The 22,941-nt window shown below is 40.9% G+C and overlaps 1 protein-coding gene across 1 annotated transcript; it reads right to left on the reverse strand.

The window, feature by feature from the left end:
• Positions 1 to 88: 88 nt before the first annotated feature.
• On the reverse strand, positions 89 to 21,248 carry LOC124270219 (amidase-like). The gene is made up of 11 exons (XM_046705258.1): positions 21,154 to 21,248; positions 17,078 to 17,191; positions 12,973 to 13,099; positions 12,660 to 12,832; positions 12,287 to 12,426; positions 11,561 to 11,761; positions 10,050 to 10,124; positions 8,406 to 8,565; positions 5,311 to 5,373; positions 1,151 to 1,429; positions 89 to 649 (listed from the first exon to the last, which is right to left on the reverse strand). Exons 1-11 carry the CDS (start codon positions 21,161 to 21,163, stop codon positions 462 to 464), a joined length of 1,530 nt encoding a protein of 509 aa, XP_046561214.1. The 5' UTR covers positions 21,164 to 21,248; the 3' UTR covers positions 89 to 461.
• Between the last annotated feature and the right edge of the window lie 1,693 nt (positions 21,249 to 22,941).

Raw genomic sequence — 22,941 nt, forward strand, 5'->3', positions numbered from 1 at the left:
ATATTGTTCAGCGTGGGGAATGGTCTACACAAAGGAGACTTTTTAACAAAGGGTATTCACCATGTTCATTGATTTAGAGAAACAAAACTAAAAATATGATTTATTTATTGTCTGTTATGAACCATGTTTGCAAAGACTTTCAGGGTGTAAAATCAAGTGCACATTTAATTATATTACACCAAACGAGGAACGTTTCTTGTACAGTCCTCAGTGCAATGGAATTACACTCAACAAAAAAGAAAAATGTCAACAAATAATCTACGCCTACACTTCTCATTTGAAGGTCTCAAGACTTGTTGTGAAAACAGATACCTATTGTTATTCAAGTTTAGTTGTCGGGGGAACAAATGCCAATCGGGACAAAGAACGGTACTTGCATAATAATATTTGTATGAAATATTTGTTTGATAATAATATACTCCTGTCGCCAATACCCAGAATTAAACATGCGTGAAAGTATTTTATTTATTCATATCCCTTAATTTCTCGTATGTTCTCGCCACTTGGAGGACTGTTGTCTCGTCAAAATGGCGTCCAACTATTTGCATCCCCACCGGAAGTCCTTCACTGAAGCCGGCATTGATGGAGAGAGCTGGATGCCCGGTGCTATTGAAGGGCACTGTGTTGGGAGCCATCGACTTTGACTGCTCTAGTGTGAACAAAACCTAGAGTCAGGGCACAGCAGCTCACCTTTACGATTATATATGTAATGAAATGTTTGAAATATGTGAAGACCACCAATGACCGTGACAGAGAAAGTGTATATGTCATCACTCCCCATTATTGCAGAATCCCTGCTTATAATAAATAATGCTCAAATGAAAAAAAGGATTATTTAACCGATACCAATCTGGTCCAAGGATGAGAAGCAGACCAGTGTTCTTAACACATCTGTAAAAATTGAATGTATAAAATTTTAAACCGAAATTACTTGTATTATTTCCTTGGCGGTGAGGTATCCTAGTGTTCCCCGTCAGGTCGAAGACCGGCGTTTGAATCCCTATATGGGTACAATGTGTAAAACCCATTGCTGGTTTCCCGCCGTGATATTGCTGGAATATTGCAAACAGCGGCGTAAAACTACACTCACTCACCCACCGAGAAAGGAATGTTTGTGTTTTCTGTGAAAACAAATTTGTTGAGATCTTACCGTCATCCGCCTTGGGCAACTTGGGCGCCTTGTGAGGTAAAGTCGGCATTACAAGAACGTCATATTGTTCCAGAACTTGGTCATATGCTTTGGTGAGGACCATGGCCATGTTCTGCCCCATGGCATAGAACTTGTTCTGGTAGTGTCTATCCAGATTCTCGGCTATGAGACAGAATTTCTTCACATGCCGGGCGATGTCTTGTGGCCGGGTATAGAGGCCCCGACAGATCGATTCTTGTATTGACAAGGGGTAGTAGCCCTTCCAGAACTGCCCAGTGCCTGAAGATTAAAAAGACGCGGAAGCGTCCACTTAATTCATCTGGAATACGCCGGACATCTTGTACCACGTTTTGATAGTGATTCATAAAAACACGTTAATAATATGATCAACACCGATTTCATATTAACGCAATATTATGTATCGCTTTCATGTTTTCAAATATGAAATACATTTTCAGAGTTTGTAGAGTTATAATGATTGATAGTATGTTATCATGCAGAAATATGGAGTTATGTTTGCAACGTACCTCAGTGTACAGCAGAAGAACATCTTCGGCGTTGCTAATTATGAGAAGTTTCAAAATGAAAAGGATAAATATAATGCTAATTTTTGCGCCTAGAATCCAGCACGATGCTGCGCTCGGGCGTTACATTATTACCCTGACTGAATTCTACTTTCAAAGCTGCTACTAAGCGCTTCGCGCGACCGTATAGGTCCGTACATCCGCTTCTCAGGTACCCATTTGAACAGCTGGGTGGACTAAGTGCAATGTGGACGAAGTGCCTTGCCCAAGGACACAACACAGCATGAGACCCAGGTCACAAATTTTGGTGTCTCCACCGGGATTCGAACCCAGGCCTTTGGCGTGAGAGGCCCGCATGCTAACCACTACACCGCTGTGCTCCACGTGCTCCAAGGATGAAGTTTGCATACAAAGATTACTGGAACCCATACAATCCTGTAATGATTGTCCTCCTGAGAGGGTACGTAAGTCCCAAAACTTTCAAAGTCAATTTACCTCAAATAAACGTTTAAATCGTAGAATATTTGTAGTTTAATGTTGCTAACAGATATCAGTACCATCGCCAGCAGTTGTAGGGGTGGTGTCAATCTAGCTAGGGTCCATTCAGATATCAATGACCCGTGAAGATCCGGGGTAGAATAGGTCTTCAGCAACCCATTCTTGTCATAAAAGGCGACTATGCTTGTCGTAAAAGGCGACTAACGGGATCGGGTGGTCAGGCTTGCTGACTTGGTTGACACATGTCATCGGTTCCGAATTGCGCAGATTGATGCTCATGCTGTTGATCACTGGATTGTCTGGTCCAGACTCGATTATTTACAGACCGCCGCCATATAGCTGTAATATTGCTGAGTGCGGCGTAAAACTAAACTAACTCACTCACTCACTCAATAGTACTGTAAGTCCCCATGGACCCTAGTCTGGTGATCTACCTTCAGTTGTTTGCAATACTCAGCCCTTTTTTTATATTGTCTTGTCCTGATTTAAAATCCTATTTTAGAGATATGTCTAGTTTTTATTCTTGTTACTGTGATATACTAGATAAAATACGTATTTATTATGTTATTGAAATGCACAAAAACAGCATATTATATAGCACATTTATTGAGTAAAAAGTGAATAGCACTTTAACAGTTTTAGTTCAGTCTAATGTATGTAAACTGCCTCTCTAAATAGCATTTTATCTATTTTAGCTCAGTCTAACAGTACAATTAATGTTTGTTAAAACTATATATCCTAAACAGTGAGGGTATTAAGATGAGTATTAATTGTAATTTGAAAAAGGAATAAAATGCAGCAGAGAAGCTTTGGTGAAGTGCAATTAATGTTTGATCTCTTTTAAAGCTTTATATCCTATGGATTCCATAACTGATTAAAGTTACATTACTGATAGGTATTAATAGGCTTCGGTTATTCGATTTCTTCATGAGTATTTCGCAGGTAGCTCAAAGTGAAACGAGCTATGCTTGTTTTCAAGTATAGTTTCCTATTTTGAGCAAATCTGGAGGTCTGCATTAACACCTTGTGCAGACACCTCTCCTTTCCACTTTCCACTGATAATTGGAGAAAGGAATGCCAAATAAAAGCTCACACAAGCACATCGTACACACAATGTACAGTGGAGACACACGTATGCTCACACATGTGTTATAGTAACGCATTATCGTAGCCTTCCCACATTCAATATAATTAAACAGTTATTAAATAGCATAAATACATGTTGATCAGCTTACAGTGCAAACATTATACAATTTTAACCATGGTTAAATGAAGTGAATAGGATTTAGGCGTGTGACATTTCGCCAATAAAGAGAGTAAATTGCAAGATAACGGGACACCCGTCTTCATTTTACTCATTAAAATTGGACAGCATTATTTCTGCGGACCAACAACCTCTAATAGCTGCATGACTGCTGATGCGCCGTTAAACAGTAATCAATCTGTCACTCCAAAGAAATGGGAGTGTTGAATTTTTACAGAACAAACATAAAATATGTTATGATTCCACGTAATGACTTTAGCAGTGTATCTATGATTCAACATATGATTTATGTTGCGTTAAGCAGTGCGATGCAATGTCTTCAATGACTATATGTAATCTCATTGGCAACTACAAAAGCTTGGCTGACAAGACTTGCTGTGAAATAGCCATGGTAACAGATGTTTTCGAAAACGCAACCAAAGTCTGCCTCACCACAGGTATCTGTGACAATCTAATCAAACGAATAAAATCGATAACATATGGTTCTATCATGGAATAATAATTCATACAAAATTCATTATTCATTATTACCACTACCAGCAAAATATTAGGATTCAGATATTCGGAAAATATAAATATGGAATATTTGTTTCATCACGTATCAGTAATAGCTTAGATAAAGACTCACGTCATAAGTAATAAAACTCATCTCAGACATACTATTGAAAAAGGTATAGTTATGACTGCACAATTTCACAGATGTCTCCAGATAAATCCTTGCCTAAGGTATGAAGGACTCAACTGTTGGTCACACCTTTCACTAAGACAGAAGCCACGTCTACACTGTTTATTAATTGCTTTGATTTATTTATATTATAAAGTAAACATGTCATCACCTGTAATTGACACATCAAATTACGCTCGTTAAGATCTAGCCCAGGGTAAGCATCCAAGTATCCGGTAAATGTACCAACAGTGCCAGTTGAAGAAGGATTAGCATGATTAAGCACTCCCCTCTGTATGGTCATTTCAGTGATTATTATAGGACACCCCATTCTGTATATTCTGTATTTCATTGGTTATTGTAGATCACACCCATTTTTGTATCAGTTAACGAATCGTAATCTCTTTACTGTTTCAAGTCTAGATAAATAGTTTGAAATCAACTGTTAGTCAGTAGGGTTTAGACTCTCCCAACACAGGTCAGCTCTAGCCCTAAGCCCAGAGGGTTGTACCGCCTCTCTATGGCCACCCCCATGTTATTCCATTCTTGTAAATAAAATTGTGATTAGCATCTTGTGACTTCTGACTCTTTGCTGAGTTAATTCCCCACAACCAGATCAGCACGCCATTTAGAAAAGGGGTTTCACCGGAACCCTCACTGGGACCAAAGATCCATATCATGATAGTTCATACAAAAAACAAACCCGGACCGTTTGCTTGACAAGTAAACACTGTAACCAATAGGCTACCCCACAGCCATTATAAGAGGTCAGAGTTATACAGGCATATTATAGTTATCCTATATGCAACCCAATGGGACTCAGTACTCGTACTGCTGTCAGTCGCTCTTCAGTGTGCTTGCCGGGTGGCCCTCAAGGACCAAAAACTTTATGACTGCTCTGTACTCAAGCTTATCCATTTCAGCCGTTTCAATAGGGGTACATATGATTAGATGTCACGTGACCGGAAACTAGCGACATGTACATGTCAATATAACGTTTATGTGAATGATATAAACCATTCTTCAATATCATACAGTTATTTTTATCATGCACATATAAAAAGTATTTTAGGCTCAAAGCTTTTTAATAGCCCCTCGTATTACGAACTTTCTATTTTTATGTGTGGCGTTTTTTCTTTGGGAATGAACATTTACCCGAAGTTCAACAATGAACACATTTATAATCAGAGGATCCTACACACGTTCTTACCATTCCCTCGGATCAAACACTTGTACGCTCCCTGCAGTCTCACTGGTGTCCAGATTGATGGGCCTGCGGAAGAACCAACACCATAAGTATGTATATGTGTCAGTGTAAAGGATGTACCAGACCTTCTTACCGCGACTCCTACCGAAGCACAAGTGATACATGTGGCCTCACCTTAGGCAACTGAGTTGGATTAAAAGTGCCTCTGTTCACCCAGCAGAAAATGCATGAAGGTACCCGGTGGGATAAGTCACTGTTATCCTTCCCGCGTCTCACAGGCAACATGGGTTATCCGCGGTAATAATTTGCTGCTGGTCTTTGATTGTCAGCGCTATGAGCATACACCTAGTGCATTATAACTGCACTTATTATGATCATTATTGTCAATAATTCTATCCCTGCGTATTTTACTTTTTCGAGTACCTACAATGCGGTCGTCACATGACTTGTGTTGTATATGTCTTTTTATTCATAAAGCGTAACTGTGACGACCTTTTTCCAACGCTACTACTACTACTTCTACTACTACTTCTACAACTACTACACTACTACTACTACTTCTACTACTAATTCTACAATTAGTACGACAACTACTACTACTAATTCTACTACTTCTAACTACTACTTCTGCTACTACTACTACTCCTACAACAACTACCTCAAATACTACTTCTACTTCTATTATTATTATTACTACTACTACTAAATACTACTACTACTACTAATTCTACTACTACTTTTGCAGCTACTACTACTTCGACTACTACCTCTACTACTATTACTACTGCTACTACTTCTACTACTAGTGCCACTACTTCTACTACTACTACTACTACTAGTGCTACTACTTCTACAACTACTGGTGCGGTGGGGTAGCCTCGTCACACTGAAGACCCGGGTTCCATTCCCCACATGGGTACAGTGTGTGAAGCCCATTTCTGGTGTCCCCCGCCGTGATATTGCTGAAATATTGCTAAAAGCGGCGTAAAACTAAACTCACTCACTCACTCTACAACTAAACCACTACTTCTACTACTACTACTTCTACTACTACAACTACTACTACTAATTCTACTACAACTACTACCACTTCAACTACTACTTTACAACTACTAATTCTACTACTACTTCAACTACTACTTCTACTACTACTACTTCTACTACTACTACTTCTACTACTACTACTACTACTACTACTAACTACTACTACTACTACTATTACTTCTACTACTACTACATAAACATGTCGCGTCGCCATCAGTGGCTTTCATTTTTTCCCTATAAAAACTTAATTGCAAATTAAAGTATGGATTAATGAAACCAAATATACTGTTCAAAACAGATGCAACTAATGGCATTGAGGTACTACTGAGGACCTTGACAGAGACAAGAATTTCATTGTCGAGAGCGTCTTGGGCGTATCTTTCACACAAATTCAGCATGCTTCATCTCAAGCTTGGCAAGGTAGAACGAGCGAATCGGTCAATGTACTTCGGGGTAGAGTTATTGATAATTATCTTGTGGATGGTTAGGCCTACATGTACTTAGTGATACATGTTAGAATGCCTATATATCGTAAAAACAGAATGAACGTAGCGCATACACTTATCCATCGCATGTCATGGATGCTTGATCAGGTACATAACCGGCAACTCATGCTTGTCGTAAGTGGCGACTAACGGGATCGGGTGGTCAGGCTCGCTGACTTGGTTGACACATGTCATCTGTTCCCAACTGCGTAGATCGCTGCTCATGCTGCTGATCACTGGATTGTCTGGTTCAGACTCGATTATTTACAGACCGCTGCCATATAGCTGGTAAATTGTTGAATGCAGCGTAAAACTAAGCTCACTCACTCACTCCACCTTGATTTCTGTCTATACCACAACACTGCCAACGTTGGTGCACACAGTTTGGAGCATAACGTTCCCTTCCACGTCTACAGACACGAGTGCGTGCATCAGCACGTGACAGGAAAAAACGAGACAACAAATTAGTCCCCCACCCATCTTGAGTCCATGTTACCTTCTCATGACAACACGTAATCGATCCGGTGGGGCTTGTGACGAAAATGCCTGACTCCTTTAGGCGATTACGAACTGCCTGTTTGAAAATTTGTCGTTGTCTCGGGATGTTTGTCACTTTCGTCATGGCTGTTGTGGCTGCAGTGGTTGAATTTGGCACAACCAGATGTATTGTGCGCTACGGTGGTTATTCCGGAAAGATCTGAACTTGTCATGTCATTGATGCATTGAGCCAGTGATTGAATGAGTTTGGTTTTACGCCGCCTTTAGCAACATTCCCGCCATATCACGGCTGGGGACAGCAAAAATGAGCTTCACACATTGTAGCCATCTGGGAAATCGAACCCGGGTCGTCCGCTTGACGAGCGAACGCTTTAACCACCAGGCTACCCCGCTAGGCTGCCCATGACGCAGAGGTTATCTATCTGGACACGCTGGAAGTGCCACAGCTTATTTGAGTTGACTCTGCTTGCAATCTCCCAATTGCGCTATTGCGTTGAACCAACATCACCTACACTGGGTTTTTATGCCAAATCATCCTTTCGGGTTTAAATGGTCCCGTGTATGTTGACTTACTAAGAGTTGCTGGTAGTTTCCAACCCGTCTTTTATATTGTATTGTCCATAAAATTTTACAGCTACATGCTAGTTTTAATTCTATATCTGTGATAATCTAGTTATTTTACTGTCCTTCGTTTCTAGAATTCAGTTAAGTTTATTATGAATTCATAACTTTTTAACGATATGTCACGATATGGCTGAAATATTACCGATGTGACTATAAATCGTAACTCACTCACTGCGAATTGGACGAGTTTTCTTACCATTTTTTGCGTCACAATTTTTTAATTGACTTGTTTGTCTTTACTTGTTCCAAGCACCCCTGTCCACGTAGAACCCTAAATTCGGGGGACTTGCTCATAATTTAGGTTATTAAATTTTATCATCATTAAGCCTCGTTTAATCATAGGCCGCCATATAACATAAAAAAAACCCATCAGACATAAGGTCATCGGAAACAGTCTCCTGAAGACGTTTGCCATTAATGTTTTCAACGAATCCGAATTTATTCTACCATCCAGATGTATGGGCAGTGATACTTCCTCCACCTCCGCCCCTGCTTCCTTCAGTCTATCCACTTCTCTCCTCACTTTCTCCACCACGTCTGGCTCCGTACACACATCAAAGCCTTCCTTCAACACACCGATCTTCTTGCCGGAGATGCCAGCATCAATCTGAAAAACACAAATGGATAAGAAAGATTATTATAAAAATATATCTAAGGCTTCAAAAGGGATATCATTCGTCACCACTCTCGCCCTTTCCGTAACCTCCAAGAAGACTCGTCCCCACTCGATACTTGTTATGTGCGAAAATACGACAAACCAATCAGAACGCGCGTAAATGAGCGCGGTGCTTTGATAAAAATAATCCCGAGTACTTAAATCGTTTATGGCATTATGTCATTGTTTAAAGAATCATGAAAAATATATATCGTCATATTGAAAGTACAAAGAACGTAGCTAAAAGGATTTTGCTGCCTTTTGTGAAGTTTTTAATAAGAATCATGCGATTGACGGTGAGAGATTCAAATACACGCACGTGCGTTTGTTGACATAACTGCTCTCATGGGTCCAACTGAGTGTATTTCTGACGATCTTGCGGGCTTGTTATGGAGATTGTACGTGCGCTTCGACCAATTTTAGGAAATGTAATTATAATCGCTACGAGTTTCAAAACAATAATATCGTATTTGTATGTAACTAATCAACCTTAATCTTTAACATTGGGCTTATATTTCATAGCTCTGGGGATATTTTAGTCTGACTGTTTTTGGTCATTCATATTTTTTTCAGCGAATTCATTTGAAATTCCACCAGGGGTGTGACAGCAAGGTTACACGAATGTTCAGTTTGAGAAATATTTTAAAGTCATTTTTGAGTATCTGCTTTGGGATTTAATGTAGCTGATTTTTATTTTTTTTGTATATTCAATAAAACAATTCCCATTTGTCATGATTAAACCCCATTAAGAAAATTAACATAATTGGAAATATATGGTGAACAGCTGGTAATAATTACATTAGAAAATGTCTTTAACTAATATGTTTTTCTCCTTTTAGTTGTATCAAAGAGGTTTAATTCTTTAAAATAAATAAGTAAACCCAAAAAACAACAACCTAGCAATACAATGTACATGTGCTTCGGTGATTTTTAGAAACACTGGAATCAAACAGGGATAGAGTTTTCGTTCTTGTTTAAAGTAGTTCTGATGTTCATGCGTCAATATGAAATCCTTCCAGAGGGGCACGAGTCGCTTGTATTCGGCTTGTCCCGGAATAACACGAGTTGGTCACGAATGTTAATCTATTCACATTTAAACAATCATTCAACCATCTCCTAAAAATGATAAAGCTGCATTATAATGTTGAAAAGTATATATTTGGTAAAGATAATGGCTGGGTGTTTCACAGGGTAAACATGTCTTTCTCTTTTTGTCCTCTCTTTAACCCTTTAACTCCTCCCCCCCTCTCTCTCTCTGTCTCTCTGTCTGTCTGTCTCTTTTTGCTTTTTGTACATATGATATACAACACATGATGGATGTGCCAAGTGATTATGTTAGCATGTAATACGACTCCCCACCAAGTAGAGTTGCAGCAGCTTGTAAAATCGCGACACCTGCATCTACTACCCAAAAGAGAAAAAAATGATAAACTCACCAGTTTAGAATACTCAGGCACCACAGTTTTGGCATACTGTCTGGGATCCCTGCCTTGGTCATACCCGGCGAGCACCTGGGAAGTACAATTCAACGTTTTACAGTTTTGGATGGGTGTAACCAGCTCCATAAAGAGAGTGAGTTTAGTTTTACGCCACACTCAGCAATATTCCAGCTAAATGGCGGTGGTCTGTAAATAATCGAGTCTGGACCAGACAATCCAGTGATCAACAGGATAAGCATCGATCTGCGCAATTGGAACTGATGACATGTGACAACCAAGTCAGCGAACCTGACCACCCGATCCCTTTAGTCGCCTCTTACGACAAGCATGGGTTAAGGAAGATCAATATTCTAGCCCGGATCTTCACGGGTTAGCTCCAAATGAGAGTTTAGTGCTGCTATTGTTCATCATTGCAATGATTGTTGAACAATCTCAAAACCTCTAGATATTCACCAAAGTGTAAGAAGGCAGGATGTATATTTCGACTTTATACTTTCCTGGTTTTGTAACTGCATCCCAAAACATCCTTTGGTGTGTTTATTGTAAGAAGTGCGGAAACTAATGGTACTAAGATTCTTCTTTCAATGAGGTAAAGATTTTTCAATTGGTCATATAGAAAGGCCATCTATCTGAACACACACGTCCAGTTTCCCTTATTCTGAAGCAGGAAGCTAACATTAAATGGTGTGACATTGTTAGAACTTCATAATAGAAATTGTTTAGCCCATTTCTGGTGTCCCCCGCCGTGATATTGCTGGAATATTGCTAAAAGTGGCGTAAACCAAACTCACTCACTCACTCTCTCATAATGGAAATAAACCATAGTCAAAACAAAGGAGTTAGTGACTTTAGTTTTACGCCGCTCTTAGCAATATTCCGGCAATATCGATGTGGGGGACACCGGCAATGGGCTTCGCACATTGAACTCATTTGGGAATCGAACCCAGATCTTCGGCGTGACGGGCAAACGCTTAAACCACTTGGCTATCCCACCGCCCCTAGAACATAGGATCTATAGATCGCTAGTCGTAGAGGGTAAAGAGTTAGGGTGAAGCTCTTGAAACATTTCATCTTAGCTTTGAGAGTGCGGTGTTCGTAATAACACATAAAATATGGGAATATTTCTATTCAGCAGGTGATTATGAAAATACATATATGAAAGAAATTGCATTGAATGTTGCTTTTGTATAACAGCTATTTTTTATGATATATATCATATAACTACGTATATTCGTGAGGTTGGAATACCACTACCACCACATACAACATATTCTATATTTCACATATGTGGCTAAACGCACTGTCACTCCAGATGTGAACCTAAGGTCATTACGCAAGTCTATCTGGAAAGGCTGTGGTGGTCACTCTCTCTACGAACCGCTTATAAGTGAGTTAATCTTGCGTCACTGGGTCAGCCGGTGCGATGAGGGTCAGTTAGGCAAGAAAACAACCTAATTGGGATCATGTAATTCACAAGTAACTGACCACCGTTTGGAGTCTTTACCTACCTCCAGCAACAGAGCGCAGTCTGCTACAGTTTTCGTCATGGGTCCAAGGTGATCCAAGGTTGTCTCATTTGACACAGCTCCTGTATAGGGGACCAGACCAAATGTGGGCTTCAATCCCACAATGCCACACCAGCTGGCTGGGATCCGTATGGACCCTCCTTGGTCTCCGCCAAGCGCCATGTCGACCTCACCTGATGCAACCTGTAACGCGTGCTTGTCTCTTGCAAGGGATATCATGATAGTGAGCGAGTGAGTTTGGTTTTAAGTCACTTTTAGCAATATTCCAGCAATATCACGGTGGGGGACACCAGAAATGGTCCCCATGTGGGGAATCGAACACGGGTCTTCGGCGTGACGAGCTGACACTTTAACCACTAGGCTACCCCATCGCCCCAATATTGTTTTGAACACCACGACAATGATGTGAACAGTGACACAATCCATTCCACATTCGTGAATGAAATGGACAGTACGAATTTGTTTGTCAGTTAGTATACATAATCGAGTCTGGACCAGACAATTCAGTGATCAACATCATGAGCATCAATCTGTGCTGTTGGGATACGATGACATGTGTCAACCAAGTGCACAAGCCGGTCCCGTTAATCGCCTGTTACGACAAGCATGGGTTGCTGAAGACCAATTCTAACCCAGATCTTCATAGGTCCAGTTGAAAATAAACCCAGGATAACAGACAGTGCATTCACCGTCTCACACGACACGTACCAGAGCCCCGCTGCCAGAGCTGGACCCCCCTGTGGTCCTTGTCTCGTCAAGTGGGTTCCTCACAGGTCCAGCATCACAGGTGAAACTCGACCCACTCAAACACAGGTGTTCACAGTTAGCTTTTCCCACGATTCTGCCACCTAGTGGAAATAGAATCCTTTTAGACAGAACAGACGGAACGGAATTGCTTCTTTCAATGCTACTAAGTGGAAACAATTCAGGTTTCGACAAACGCAAGATCCAACTCACATCATTGAAATGACTGGGCTGTATTTGCGGCGTGTGGACATATTAACAGATGAAATTATATTCAAACTTTATTTGATACCTTGAAGTTCGGAGGTTACCGGAATTTTTTACAGCTTTAAATTACCGGCATCTAGGATTCTGGTGACTACAGTAGCGTCGAACTCGGGAGTGTATCCTTCCAGGATTTTACTTCCGTTCATCATCGGAACCCCGGCCACGGCTATGTTGTCCTTGATGGCGAATGTTTTACCTGCCAATTTCCCCGTGTCGGCGCCTTTGATGTCACAACGCCAGTACCTGAAAATCAAAATTACACTTTTCGTTTTCACACTGTCTAGTTTAGATACATTGTTAATGGGTGAACCGTTAGCATCTGTACTCGTGTCAAAACAGCACTCGTGGAAGACAAGTAATCCCAACATAAATATGTATATTACCAAGCATTATATGGATTGTTCTCTTGCACGGGTCTGTATCCTGGGATTCGAGGATAACTGACCGGAAGTGAAGGCTGCGCAAGCTGTGAGAGTCGCTCGAGTTCACTGGCAAAGTACTTCATCTCCTCTGTAAACATAATGTAATGACGTTCAAACGGAAACATGAGTCTCATTAACCAATTCCGACAATGACCAACTTTTCAGCCGATCCGAATATTTTCGTGTGAAAGTGAAAAGAGACACTGCAAAGAACTATGGTTACACAAAATTCCAAATCCTTGTTACATAAGAAAATGGTATTTACAAATTGATTTTAATTTTAAAGTTTAAAAAAATTGTATTTCTATATTTCATGTCGAGGTTGAGGCAGCATGTCGTTAACTAAGACGTCACAGACTGCCCCTGTTTGAAGAGGTCGTACAATGATTCACATTTCATCTGGCTCACTAGTTACACCTGTTATGTGTTCTTTGCGTTTTAATTGTATTTTTGTAACGTACAATGTGATTGATATAATATACTCATGCCAATAATGGTTGTCACCCCCCTCCCCACACCAACCTCCCACACACACACTCCACCCACACCCCTCTCCAATAAAAATAATTGTCAACCAATTTGGTATATTCCGTACCAGGCCGCTAAAACTTTCTAGTGGCCGAGCCGCGTTTTGAGATTTCCACGATTTCCTGATTTCCGCTTGTCAGAGCACGCTGTACGACAGAGCACACTGCATGACGTGTTTGCAAGGATTAGAAGGATCGTAGTGTTGTAGATTATACAAGTTTTTAGCTGTATCAAATAATACTGATTAATATCCATATATCCAGTTGGATGAGTTGGTCTCAAAATTCTGGACGGGTTATTGTACTACGTTGCGCAATAGAACGGTAACCAGTCAGCAGGAAACGAGACTTGCATAGTCAATGTTTTGAATTGAACTTCAATACCACATTTTCGCTACTTTGACTAACCATTCCATGTTGAAAATAGACGAATGCTCAAATTATTCTATGTACCCAAAGTGTTTCTATGAAATACATGAAAGGATTATGGAGTGAACGGAATTTACAAACACACAGCCAAAAGGAAAGCGAAAAACGTCATTTCTTCAAATCATCAACAAAATGGCCAATGTGTGATGAAATGCAGTGTTTTAAATATTGACCATTTTCAAGATGCCCAAAAGTCGAATGCTTTAGACTGAGCAGGAAATGTCTAAATTATGAGCTCCCTTGTATCATATGTGAGTCAAACTTGAAGGAAACACCTAAGATACTTGAATAGAAATGGAAATCAGATAATCAGAGCCTTCATCATTTATAACTTAATATCAGTTTTTAGATAAACGAAACATAATGAATGTTGTACATTTAGAAGCGACCAGACTATTCCGCTATCAAAGGAATGACACAGGGTGATCGCAAAATGTGAGCCATCCTGACCCAAAGGTGGTACCTGCTACAAACACGTGTGGACGGGAGTCAAATGTCCAAATGGAGAAACATGGGAATATGTGGTACAAGTCAATTTATGGAAATCCATCAGATGATTTTGGTGCCCAATGCATATATATTTCATTTTGTCTGTTGAGCAAAAGCCTTGGCATATGAGTTTGCAACGGGAGCCTGTTATTGTCATTATTTCGTAAAATACACACATGATCAGTTTGTTGAACAATTTGCTCTGCTTTCAGCACAGATTTCTTATTACAATGAAATCATATCGCTCTTATTTGCATGTTTAGTTATATTAGTCCTGTAGTGTCATGGGTGTTGATTGGCAGTTCCTGTTTATAGAAGTTGAAATATGTATAAAGGTTGAACATGGTGTATCACTATTGTAATCATAACGTATAATGATACTTTATTTTGTTTTTGTAGTAACCATACCGTTATAACCATACTGATAACACCTCCATGTACAAATCCAATGATGGTGGTGACAGTGCTGATGTTACAGTACTGTTAACACCTCCCCGTATCAACGCTGTGTCGACCCTATCGGTATTACAGTACTGTTACCACCTCCCCGTATCAAGGCTGTGTCGTCCCTATCGGTATTACAGTATTGTTAACACCTCCCCGTATCAACGCTGTGTCGACCCTATCGGTATTACAGTACTGTTACCACCTCCCCGTATCAACGCTGTGTCGACCCTATCGGTATTACAGTATTGTTACCACCTCCCCGTATCAACGCTGTGTCGTCCCTACTGGTATTACAGTACTGTTACCACCTCCCCGTATCAACGCTGTGTCGACCCTATCGGTATTACAGTACTGATAAAACCTCCCCGTATCAACGCTGTGTCGACCATACCGGGTATTACAGTACTGTTACCACCTCCCCATATCAAAGTTGTGTCGACTCGTGAAGGTCCAGGTTAGATTATTGATCTTCAGTAACCCATACTTGTCGTAAGAGGCGACTAACGGGATCAGGTGGTCAGGCTCGTTGACTTGGTTGACACTATGTCATTGGTTCCCAATTGCGCAGATCGATGCTCATGCTGTTGATCACTGGAGTGTCTGGTCCAGACTCGATTATTTACAGACCGCCGCCATATAGCTGGAATATTGCTGTGTGCGGCGTAAAACTAAACTCACTCACTCACTCAAAGCTGTGTCGACCATGCCGGGCACTAGGGTACTGACAATACCTCCATGTATCAACACTGTGTCGACCATACCAGGTATTACAGTACTGTTAACACCTTTCCGTATCAACGCTGTATCGACCCCATCGGTATAACAGTACTGTTAACACCTCCCCGTATCAACGCTGTGTTGACCCTATCGGTATTACAGTACTGTTAACACCTCCCCGTATCAACGCTGTGTCGACCATACCGGGTATTACAGTACTGTTACCACCTCCCCGTATCAACGCTGTGTCGACCCTATCGGTATTACAGTACTGTTAACACCTCCCCGTATAAACGCTGTGTCGACCCTATCGGTATTACAGTACTGTTAACACCTCCCCGTATCAACGCTGTGTCGACCATACCGGGTATAACAGTACTGTTACCACCTCCCCGTATCAACGCTGTGTCGACCCTATCGGTATTACAGTACTGTTAACACCTCCCCGTATCAACGCTGTGTCGACCATACCGGGTATTACAGTACTGTTAACACCTCCCCGTGTCAACGCTGCGTCGTCCCTATCGGTATAACAGTACTGTTACCACCTCCCCGTATCAACGCTGTGTCGACCCTATCGGTATTACAGTACTGTTAACACCTCCCTGTATCAACGCTGTGTCGACCCTATCGGTATAACAGTACTGTTACCACCTCCCCGTATCAACGCTGTGTCGTCCCTATCGGTATAACAGTATTGTTACCACCTCCCCGTATCAACGTTGTGTCGACCCTATCGGTATTACAGTACTGTTATCACCTCCCCGTATAAACGCTGTGTCGTCCCTATCGGTATTACAGTACTGTTACCACCTCCCCATATCAAAGTTATGTCGACTCGTATAGGTCCAGGTTAGAATATTGATCTTCAGTAAACCCATACTTGTCGTAAGAGACGACTAACGGGATCGGGTGGTCAGGCTCACTGACTTGGTTGACACTTTGTCATTGGTTCCCAATTGCGCAGATCGATGCTCATGCTTTTGGTCACTGGATTGTCTGGTCCAGACTCGATTATTTACAGACCGCCGCCATATAGCTGAAATATTGCTGAGTGCGGCGTAAAACTAAACTCACTCACTCACTTAAAGCTGTGTCGACCATGCCGGGTACTACGGTACTGACAATACCTCCCTGTATCAACACTGTGTCGACCATGACAGATATTACGGTACTGATAATACAGCCTTGTATCATGATGTGTCGACCATGTCGGGTATTGAGGGTATCAATTCCTTATCGATGACAGCGGCTATTACATCATTGGTTTTAACTGACGTATCACATCGCCCGTTAGTTTTATTATGACACTGACTTTATCTCTTCTTACAGGAGTCGGTAACGAGGCTGTGGAAATACTCTGCACAACCTCTGTGCTGACCACACCCATATTATGAATCTGACAGTAGTATTTCTAAAATGTTCATCCCCCCTACCCCGTTACAGACCACACCTACCTTCTACAGCCTGAAGATCGTCATCGGTGCATTGTAGCTTCATCTCCTCGGACAGCCTGGTCAGCTCGGCCAGTGAAGGACATGCCACAGCTGGGGACTGGTACGGACCCTTTGCTGTGAAAAACATCATATTTTAGCTTCCTTGTGTTTGCTTTTTGTACTGACCTGATTCCATTCCCCACATTGGTACATTGTGTGAAGCCCATTTCTGGTGGCCACCGCCGTGATATTGCAGAAACATGCTTACAAGCACAATGTCACACATTTTCGACTATATTTTGGCCTATATTTTATATACTGGAGGCATATGCACTCACTTTAGCTTCCTATTGATGCAACAAAAGACCTAATATCCCTTACGACTTGTCTGAAATCGATAACTGAAACTTCGAGGCGAACAGATTCCAAACAGAGAACGCTTACCTTATACGAAATGTCAACAATTGCTGTTGCACGTGGTGTTGTATGTGTTTGCCGAACTGGTTTCAATCACAAGTTCTGTGAAGGATATTTGTAAAGAGCGCTCCATGGGAAATAACTCTATGGGGTTTGCTTGAAATAAAGTTCGCCCGGTAGAGGACGCGAGATTCGATTTAATGCAACGTTGCAGTAATTCTGCTGAACTTTTTAATTTATTATTGTAATCTAAATACGTAAATATTATTTGAATAAATTATATGGTAGCTTCCCTTAGGGCTGATAGTTAGTATCATTGAGAGAAATGCATTATGTATTCTTAAAGAAATGTGTGACATTGTAAAACTAAACTGACTCACTCACTGGGATGTGCGATACTGTATACGTACATGACTAAATCCCTGTGTTAAGGTTTATAGTTATACTATACAGACACGCTGGTCATGCTGATGTTACACTGGTGAATGTGTAGCAAATATTATTCAACTTTGAATTGGAATACAGAAATATGACTAAAATCGAATGTAATTGGGGTAGGGAGAATTACTAAACGGCAAATATTATTTAACATTAAAATATGAAAATATTCCTGAAAGTAAGATGTGCTCTGAATATGAGGGCACAAAGGAATTCATATACTGCTAGTGAGGGCGAGTTAACAGTATTCCTAGTGCTGTTGATATACAGGTCATTGTCTATAAATATCATGTGGTTACTGTTATCTGATCATGACATTTGCTCAAAAGTACAGTCGCGTTGTGTACCTGAGATTCTAAGCTATGCCCACTCACGCACTGTATAATTAGGAATGTAAGGGCAGTGTTCTGTGCTTTAAGTAAGGCTCTAGATAAGGTGTGGCTTAAGGGATTAAGTTAAAACCAGTGAGTGTCAATGCACATGCATTGAAATCATGGTTCGAAAGCTACAGCTTGTTCAGCTTGACCTGAGCTACTCATATGCATGCATGACCCGGGAGGTCAAATGGCACAAACAGTAGGTCGAGTTAACTTCATTAAATAGGGCAGCAGAGGATGTTATTAATGTTGCTGTTCGCTACCTAAAAGCCCGGATCGGAAACATTAAACCATCTGTAGCTTCTTTTTTAAGTTTAAAGAAAGTTAGGACATTGCTGGCGATTTCTCGACACTGAGATGTCAAACGGCGACTTTGTCTCGGCTGTTCGGACATGTTGACAATCAACTGACAAAGATGCACCCCTTCACAATAATAGACCCAACCAGTTCCGACACGGTCACGTGTGCATTAGTATTCACTTGATCAGGTCAAGCTGAACAAGCTGTAATTGTCCAATAGACTACAGGAAGTACAAAGTTATGGTCAGTCTTCCATTGTAAAGGGACAGGTGGGGTAGCCAAGTGGTTAAAGCGTTCGCTCGCCACGTCGAAGACCGGATTCGAATCCTCACATTGGTACAGTGTGTGAAGCCCATTTCTGGTGTCCCTCACTGTGATATTGCTAAAAGCGGCGTAAAACCATACTTACTCACTTCCAATGTAAAACAGTAAGCAGCCTGTGTCTGCGTCTGTTGTTAAACGTTGCATATGTCCAGCTGTATGAAAACTGCTGACCAGCTGTATATAATGGAGTCTGGACCAGACGATCCTGTGATTGATATCACGATCTACCCAACTGGGATACGATGACATGCTAGTGAGCTAGCTAGACCACGACGATTCTGTCAGTCACCTCACACAAGTAACACGAGTTGCCGAAGACAAATTGTAACCCAGATTATCTCAGTAAGCAGGCGGTATACCAGGGCTTTGGTACTGGGTCATCTGCTCTTTCCTTATAATATATGTACGAACTTTTGATAAAATGCAATCAAAATACGACGGTTTGTTGAATGCACGTTACTTTATAAGTGGGTCTAGGACAATAATTGCCACCCGGACAATCGCCTCCGGACAATTGCCACCTAGGACAATTTTACCACCCAGGACAATTGCCACCCATTACTTCAATGTTAAAAGTTTATCAAAGTCAGAATATTGATATACCCCAAAACACTGACTTTTGATCATCTAAAGTTGTGTTTATTGACAACCTGCATTCATTTTTTAAGATAGAATTACATAAGATACTGGGTGCCAATTGTCCTTCCTCACTATTATAGTAAAAGTAACTGGGTAGCAATTGTCCTAGGTGGCAATTGTCCGTGTGGCAATTGTCTGGTGGCAATTGTCCGGGTGGCAATTGTCCCGAACACCTCTGGTGGTGGCATCAACTGATGAGCATTTACCAATAATATTACAATCTACGCAATAGCATGAACATATTAACTCTATGATTAACTGCTTGAGGTATTCACTTGGAAAGCGCTAGAAAAAATGCATATATCTTTTGTTAAGCGTGAAGCCCATAACTGAACACAACAAAAAACAAATACTCTCATAAAACCTGCTTGATATTTTGAGAATAATATGTGGTGCAACACTTTAACTGAACGAGGAAACCGGTCTACAGCCTTTACAAACCCTACATGTCACAGTCTGACACAAAACGTGTCAGCCATGGCTGCATGGTCGGTTTAATGACGGTTAACAAAATTCACCAACAGATTCTAAATTTCCAACCAACTGTAAATCGCTCTGAGACATGCTAACAGATGAGTTCATTTCCCTGTACTATTATGAGCACTATACGGGAACATACATAACATGCTATCCTCGGGGAGCCCTGTGGGTTAGCCTAGTGGTTAAAGTGATCGCTCGTCACGCCGAAGAACCGGGTTCGATCCCCACATAGGTACAATGTGTGAAGCCCATTTGTTGTGACCCCGCCGTGATATTGCTTGAATATTGCTAAAAGCGGCGTAAAACTAAACTCACTCACTCTGACCTATCCTCGGGTGAGCTGTTGTTCTGTTGTTGTGCGTGGACCACACTTGACGAGGCACAACCAATACACTCGTCAACATATGGACCAGTTATCTCTTGCAGGGTTGTGAACAATGGAGAATGTACGTGATCACTTAAAGCGAGCAAATATTTACAAAATCTAATCAAACTGGGTCAAAGACACTCCTCAGAATGTTATGGAAATCTGACGCAGTTCCATGTCCACACAACTCCTTATCCACACAACCGCTTATCAAGATAGCCTTCTATCCAAACAAGCCCTGATGAATTCAACACCTTGTCAAAAACACACTGCGTCCATATAACCCTGTTTGCATACAATCGCTTATCGATACAGACAGAACAAAGTACAGATTCAAGTACAATAACCTTGAGCTCCATTTCGTCTCACAGAACATAATCATATAGGCAAATCCTCTATTGTAAAAACTGCATCGCTTAGATATAGAACACCAGTGGATACACAGTCTTACTTATCCTGAGAAATAATTGTCGTTTGTTGTGAAAAGGTAAAATAGCTGTGAACATAATATAAATGGATCACTGAAAATCAACAACGACACCAGGTGTTTACGAATATGGTAATCCTGTCCTGCACCACCGGTAGCACCTGTCATTATAAAATCTCGAAAAAAAACATGTTTTGCCTGACGCCGCACAGCAGTATCCCGTCATGCGACGCAGACTGTAAACAAACCAGACAATCCAGTGATGCACTTGCCTGAACAGAAATATTTAAAATGCATTATAACATACACAGTGTCTTGAAGTACCTACCTTCCGCCATAGTATAGACAGCGTGTTGATATGTGAACTGAAGGACTATGATCCTGTTGAACGGAATACAATGCGTGGTAGTATTTGTTTATTCAGTAAGAGGTATATAGGTCAAAGTCACACATCGAGAAGTGAAGATCGAGACGGTATTATTTTAATGAAGACTGTATCACTGACATAGCTTGATATATACTCTGCAAAAAAAGAAACGCAAACGTGGAATACGTTATGCATTGTATAAATGATCAACATATGATAATGGAATTGTTCAAATTTGGCACAAGTCAGTTTCATCAAGGCACACATGAAACAATCGAATGTTAAGGTGAAAGTCATCTGGTCTCAATCGTGAATGGCCCCTATGAAAGTCCAGAAATGATTGCCTTCGTTAAAGCTTAGTTTACAGGACGAAGGTAGGTGATACCCTGGTGGGTAAGGTTTTGACAAGTTCCCACATCAGGAGGAAAAACAAGATTTTGCATTGAGACAGGGTGATTGAGTTTAGTTTTACGCCGCTTTTAGCAATATTCCAGCAATATAACGGCGGGGGGACACCAGAAATGGGCTTCAGACATTGTACCCATGTGGGAATTCGAACCCGGATCTTCGGCGTGACGAGCGAACGCTTTAACCACTAGGCTACCCAACCAACCCCGTTGAGGTATAACTACCGTGCTTTTGTACTATTATGCAAACGGAACAACCTGTGATGGTTCTTTGACCATCAGGGCAAGACAGGGTTAGTAATGGGGAGTTATATAGACGAGTAATTTGGAAGATATTAATTCAGCTGGTTGTGACTGAAGAACCTAAAATTCCACTGTTCTTTGATTTACTTTACTATTACGGTATAATGCCATTTCTGGTTGCTAGAATTAGTCTAAAGGAACATTGTAAGGTAGAAGCGCCATAATATTGAGAGTGGCCAAGTATTGCTGTTAAAGAGATGTTGCAAGAAAAGGTGGTATATTAAGTAGGTGTCATGAATGGCTAGTTGACGTTACATAAACTGGCACTGGAATGATGTTGTACAGTTTGAAGAAAACATCAGAATCGATGGTGCCAATGGAAATTTGACAGTTACAAATAGTTTGTTTGATTTTGTACTTGCATATGGACATTTAGCATATGTTTGGCATATGTTGACATCGTTAGGTGTTGCAGTGCCAAATATTTTGAGAGTTGACCAATGAAACCTAATAGCTTGGATCTTTGTCCTTTTGGGAATGATGAAAATGGTAGTTTTTGCTTAATCTGAAATACGCTTTTGCTCAGCATTGTGGAACATTTCATCCGTATTAAATTGATTTGAGCGTGAAATAATTTGACAAGATGCAAGATGGATTGTCATTATGACATCAACTGACTGAGGTGATATGAAATGGGCAACTGATGTTAAGGTGATACGTATTATGTCGATATTCACAAACTGAATTTTAGCAGTGGGTTTGAAAATTTGATACGCTGCAAGATGTCATCGGAATCAAGATTAGAATGAGAAAGCAGCACGAGATAATAAGGAAAAGTTCAGATCATAAGACTACCTGAGGTCAAAAGATAGAAACACAGGGTAATACAACGGGGTGTCAAGTAGAGCGACCGCCCCTATCTCCCAGCACTAATAAGAACACTTATGTGTTAAAGTTGAGGCCTGTCATATCCCACTGCTAACAAGAGTCATCAGAAGATGACATATCCCCCGGCCCCCCATATTTGAAAGGACAAAGTTTCTGACAGTTACTTAAACCCAGCTTGACTTTTTTTTAAACTAAGTCCAAATCGTTTCCA

The sequence above is a fragment of the Haliotis rubra genome, unplaced genomic scaffold (genome assembly GCF_003918875.1).
Source record: "Haliotis rubra isolate DU_JTF1 unplaced genomic scaffold, ASM391887v1 Scf15, whole genome shotgun sequence".
NCBI classification, from domain to species: Eukaryota; Metazoa; Mollusca; class Gastropoda; order Lepetellida; family Haliotidae; genus Haliotis; species Haliotis rubra.

Coding starts and splice junctions, on each gene's coding strand:
- LOC124270219 (XM_046705258.1), bottom strand. Junction 12,833..12,972: donor AACAATCCATATAATGCTTG/GTAATATACATA, acceptor TTTGATTTTCAG/GTACTGGCGTTGTGACATCA. Junction 11,762..12,286: donor GCTCTGGCAGCGGGGCTCTG/GTACGTGTCGTG, acceptor CACGCGTTACAG/GTTGCATCAGGTGAGGTCGA.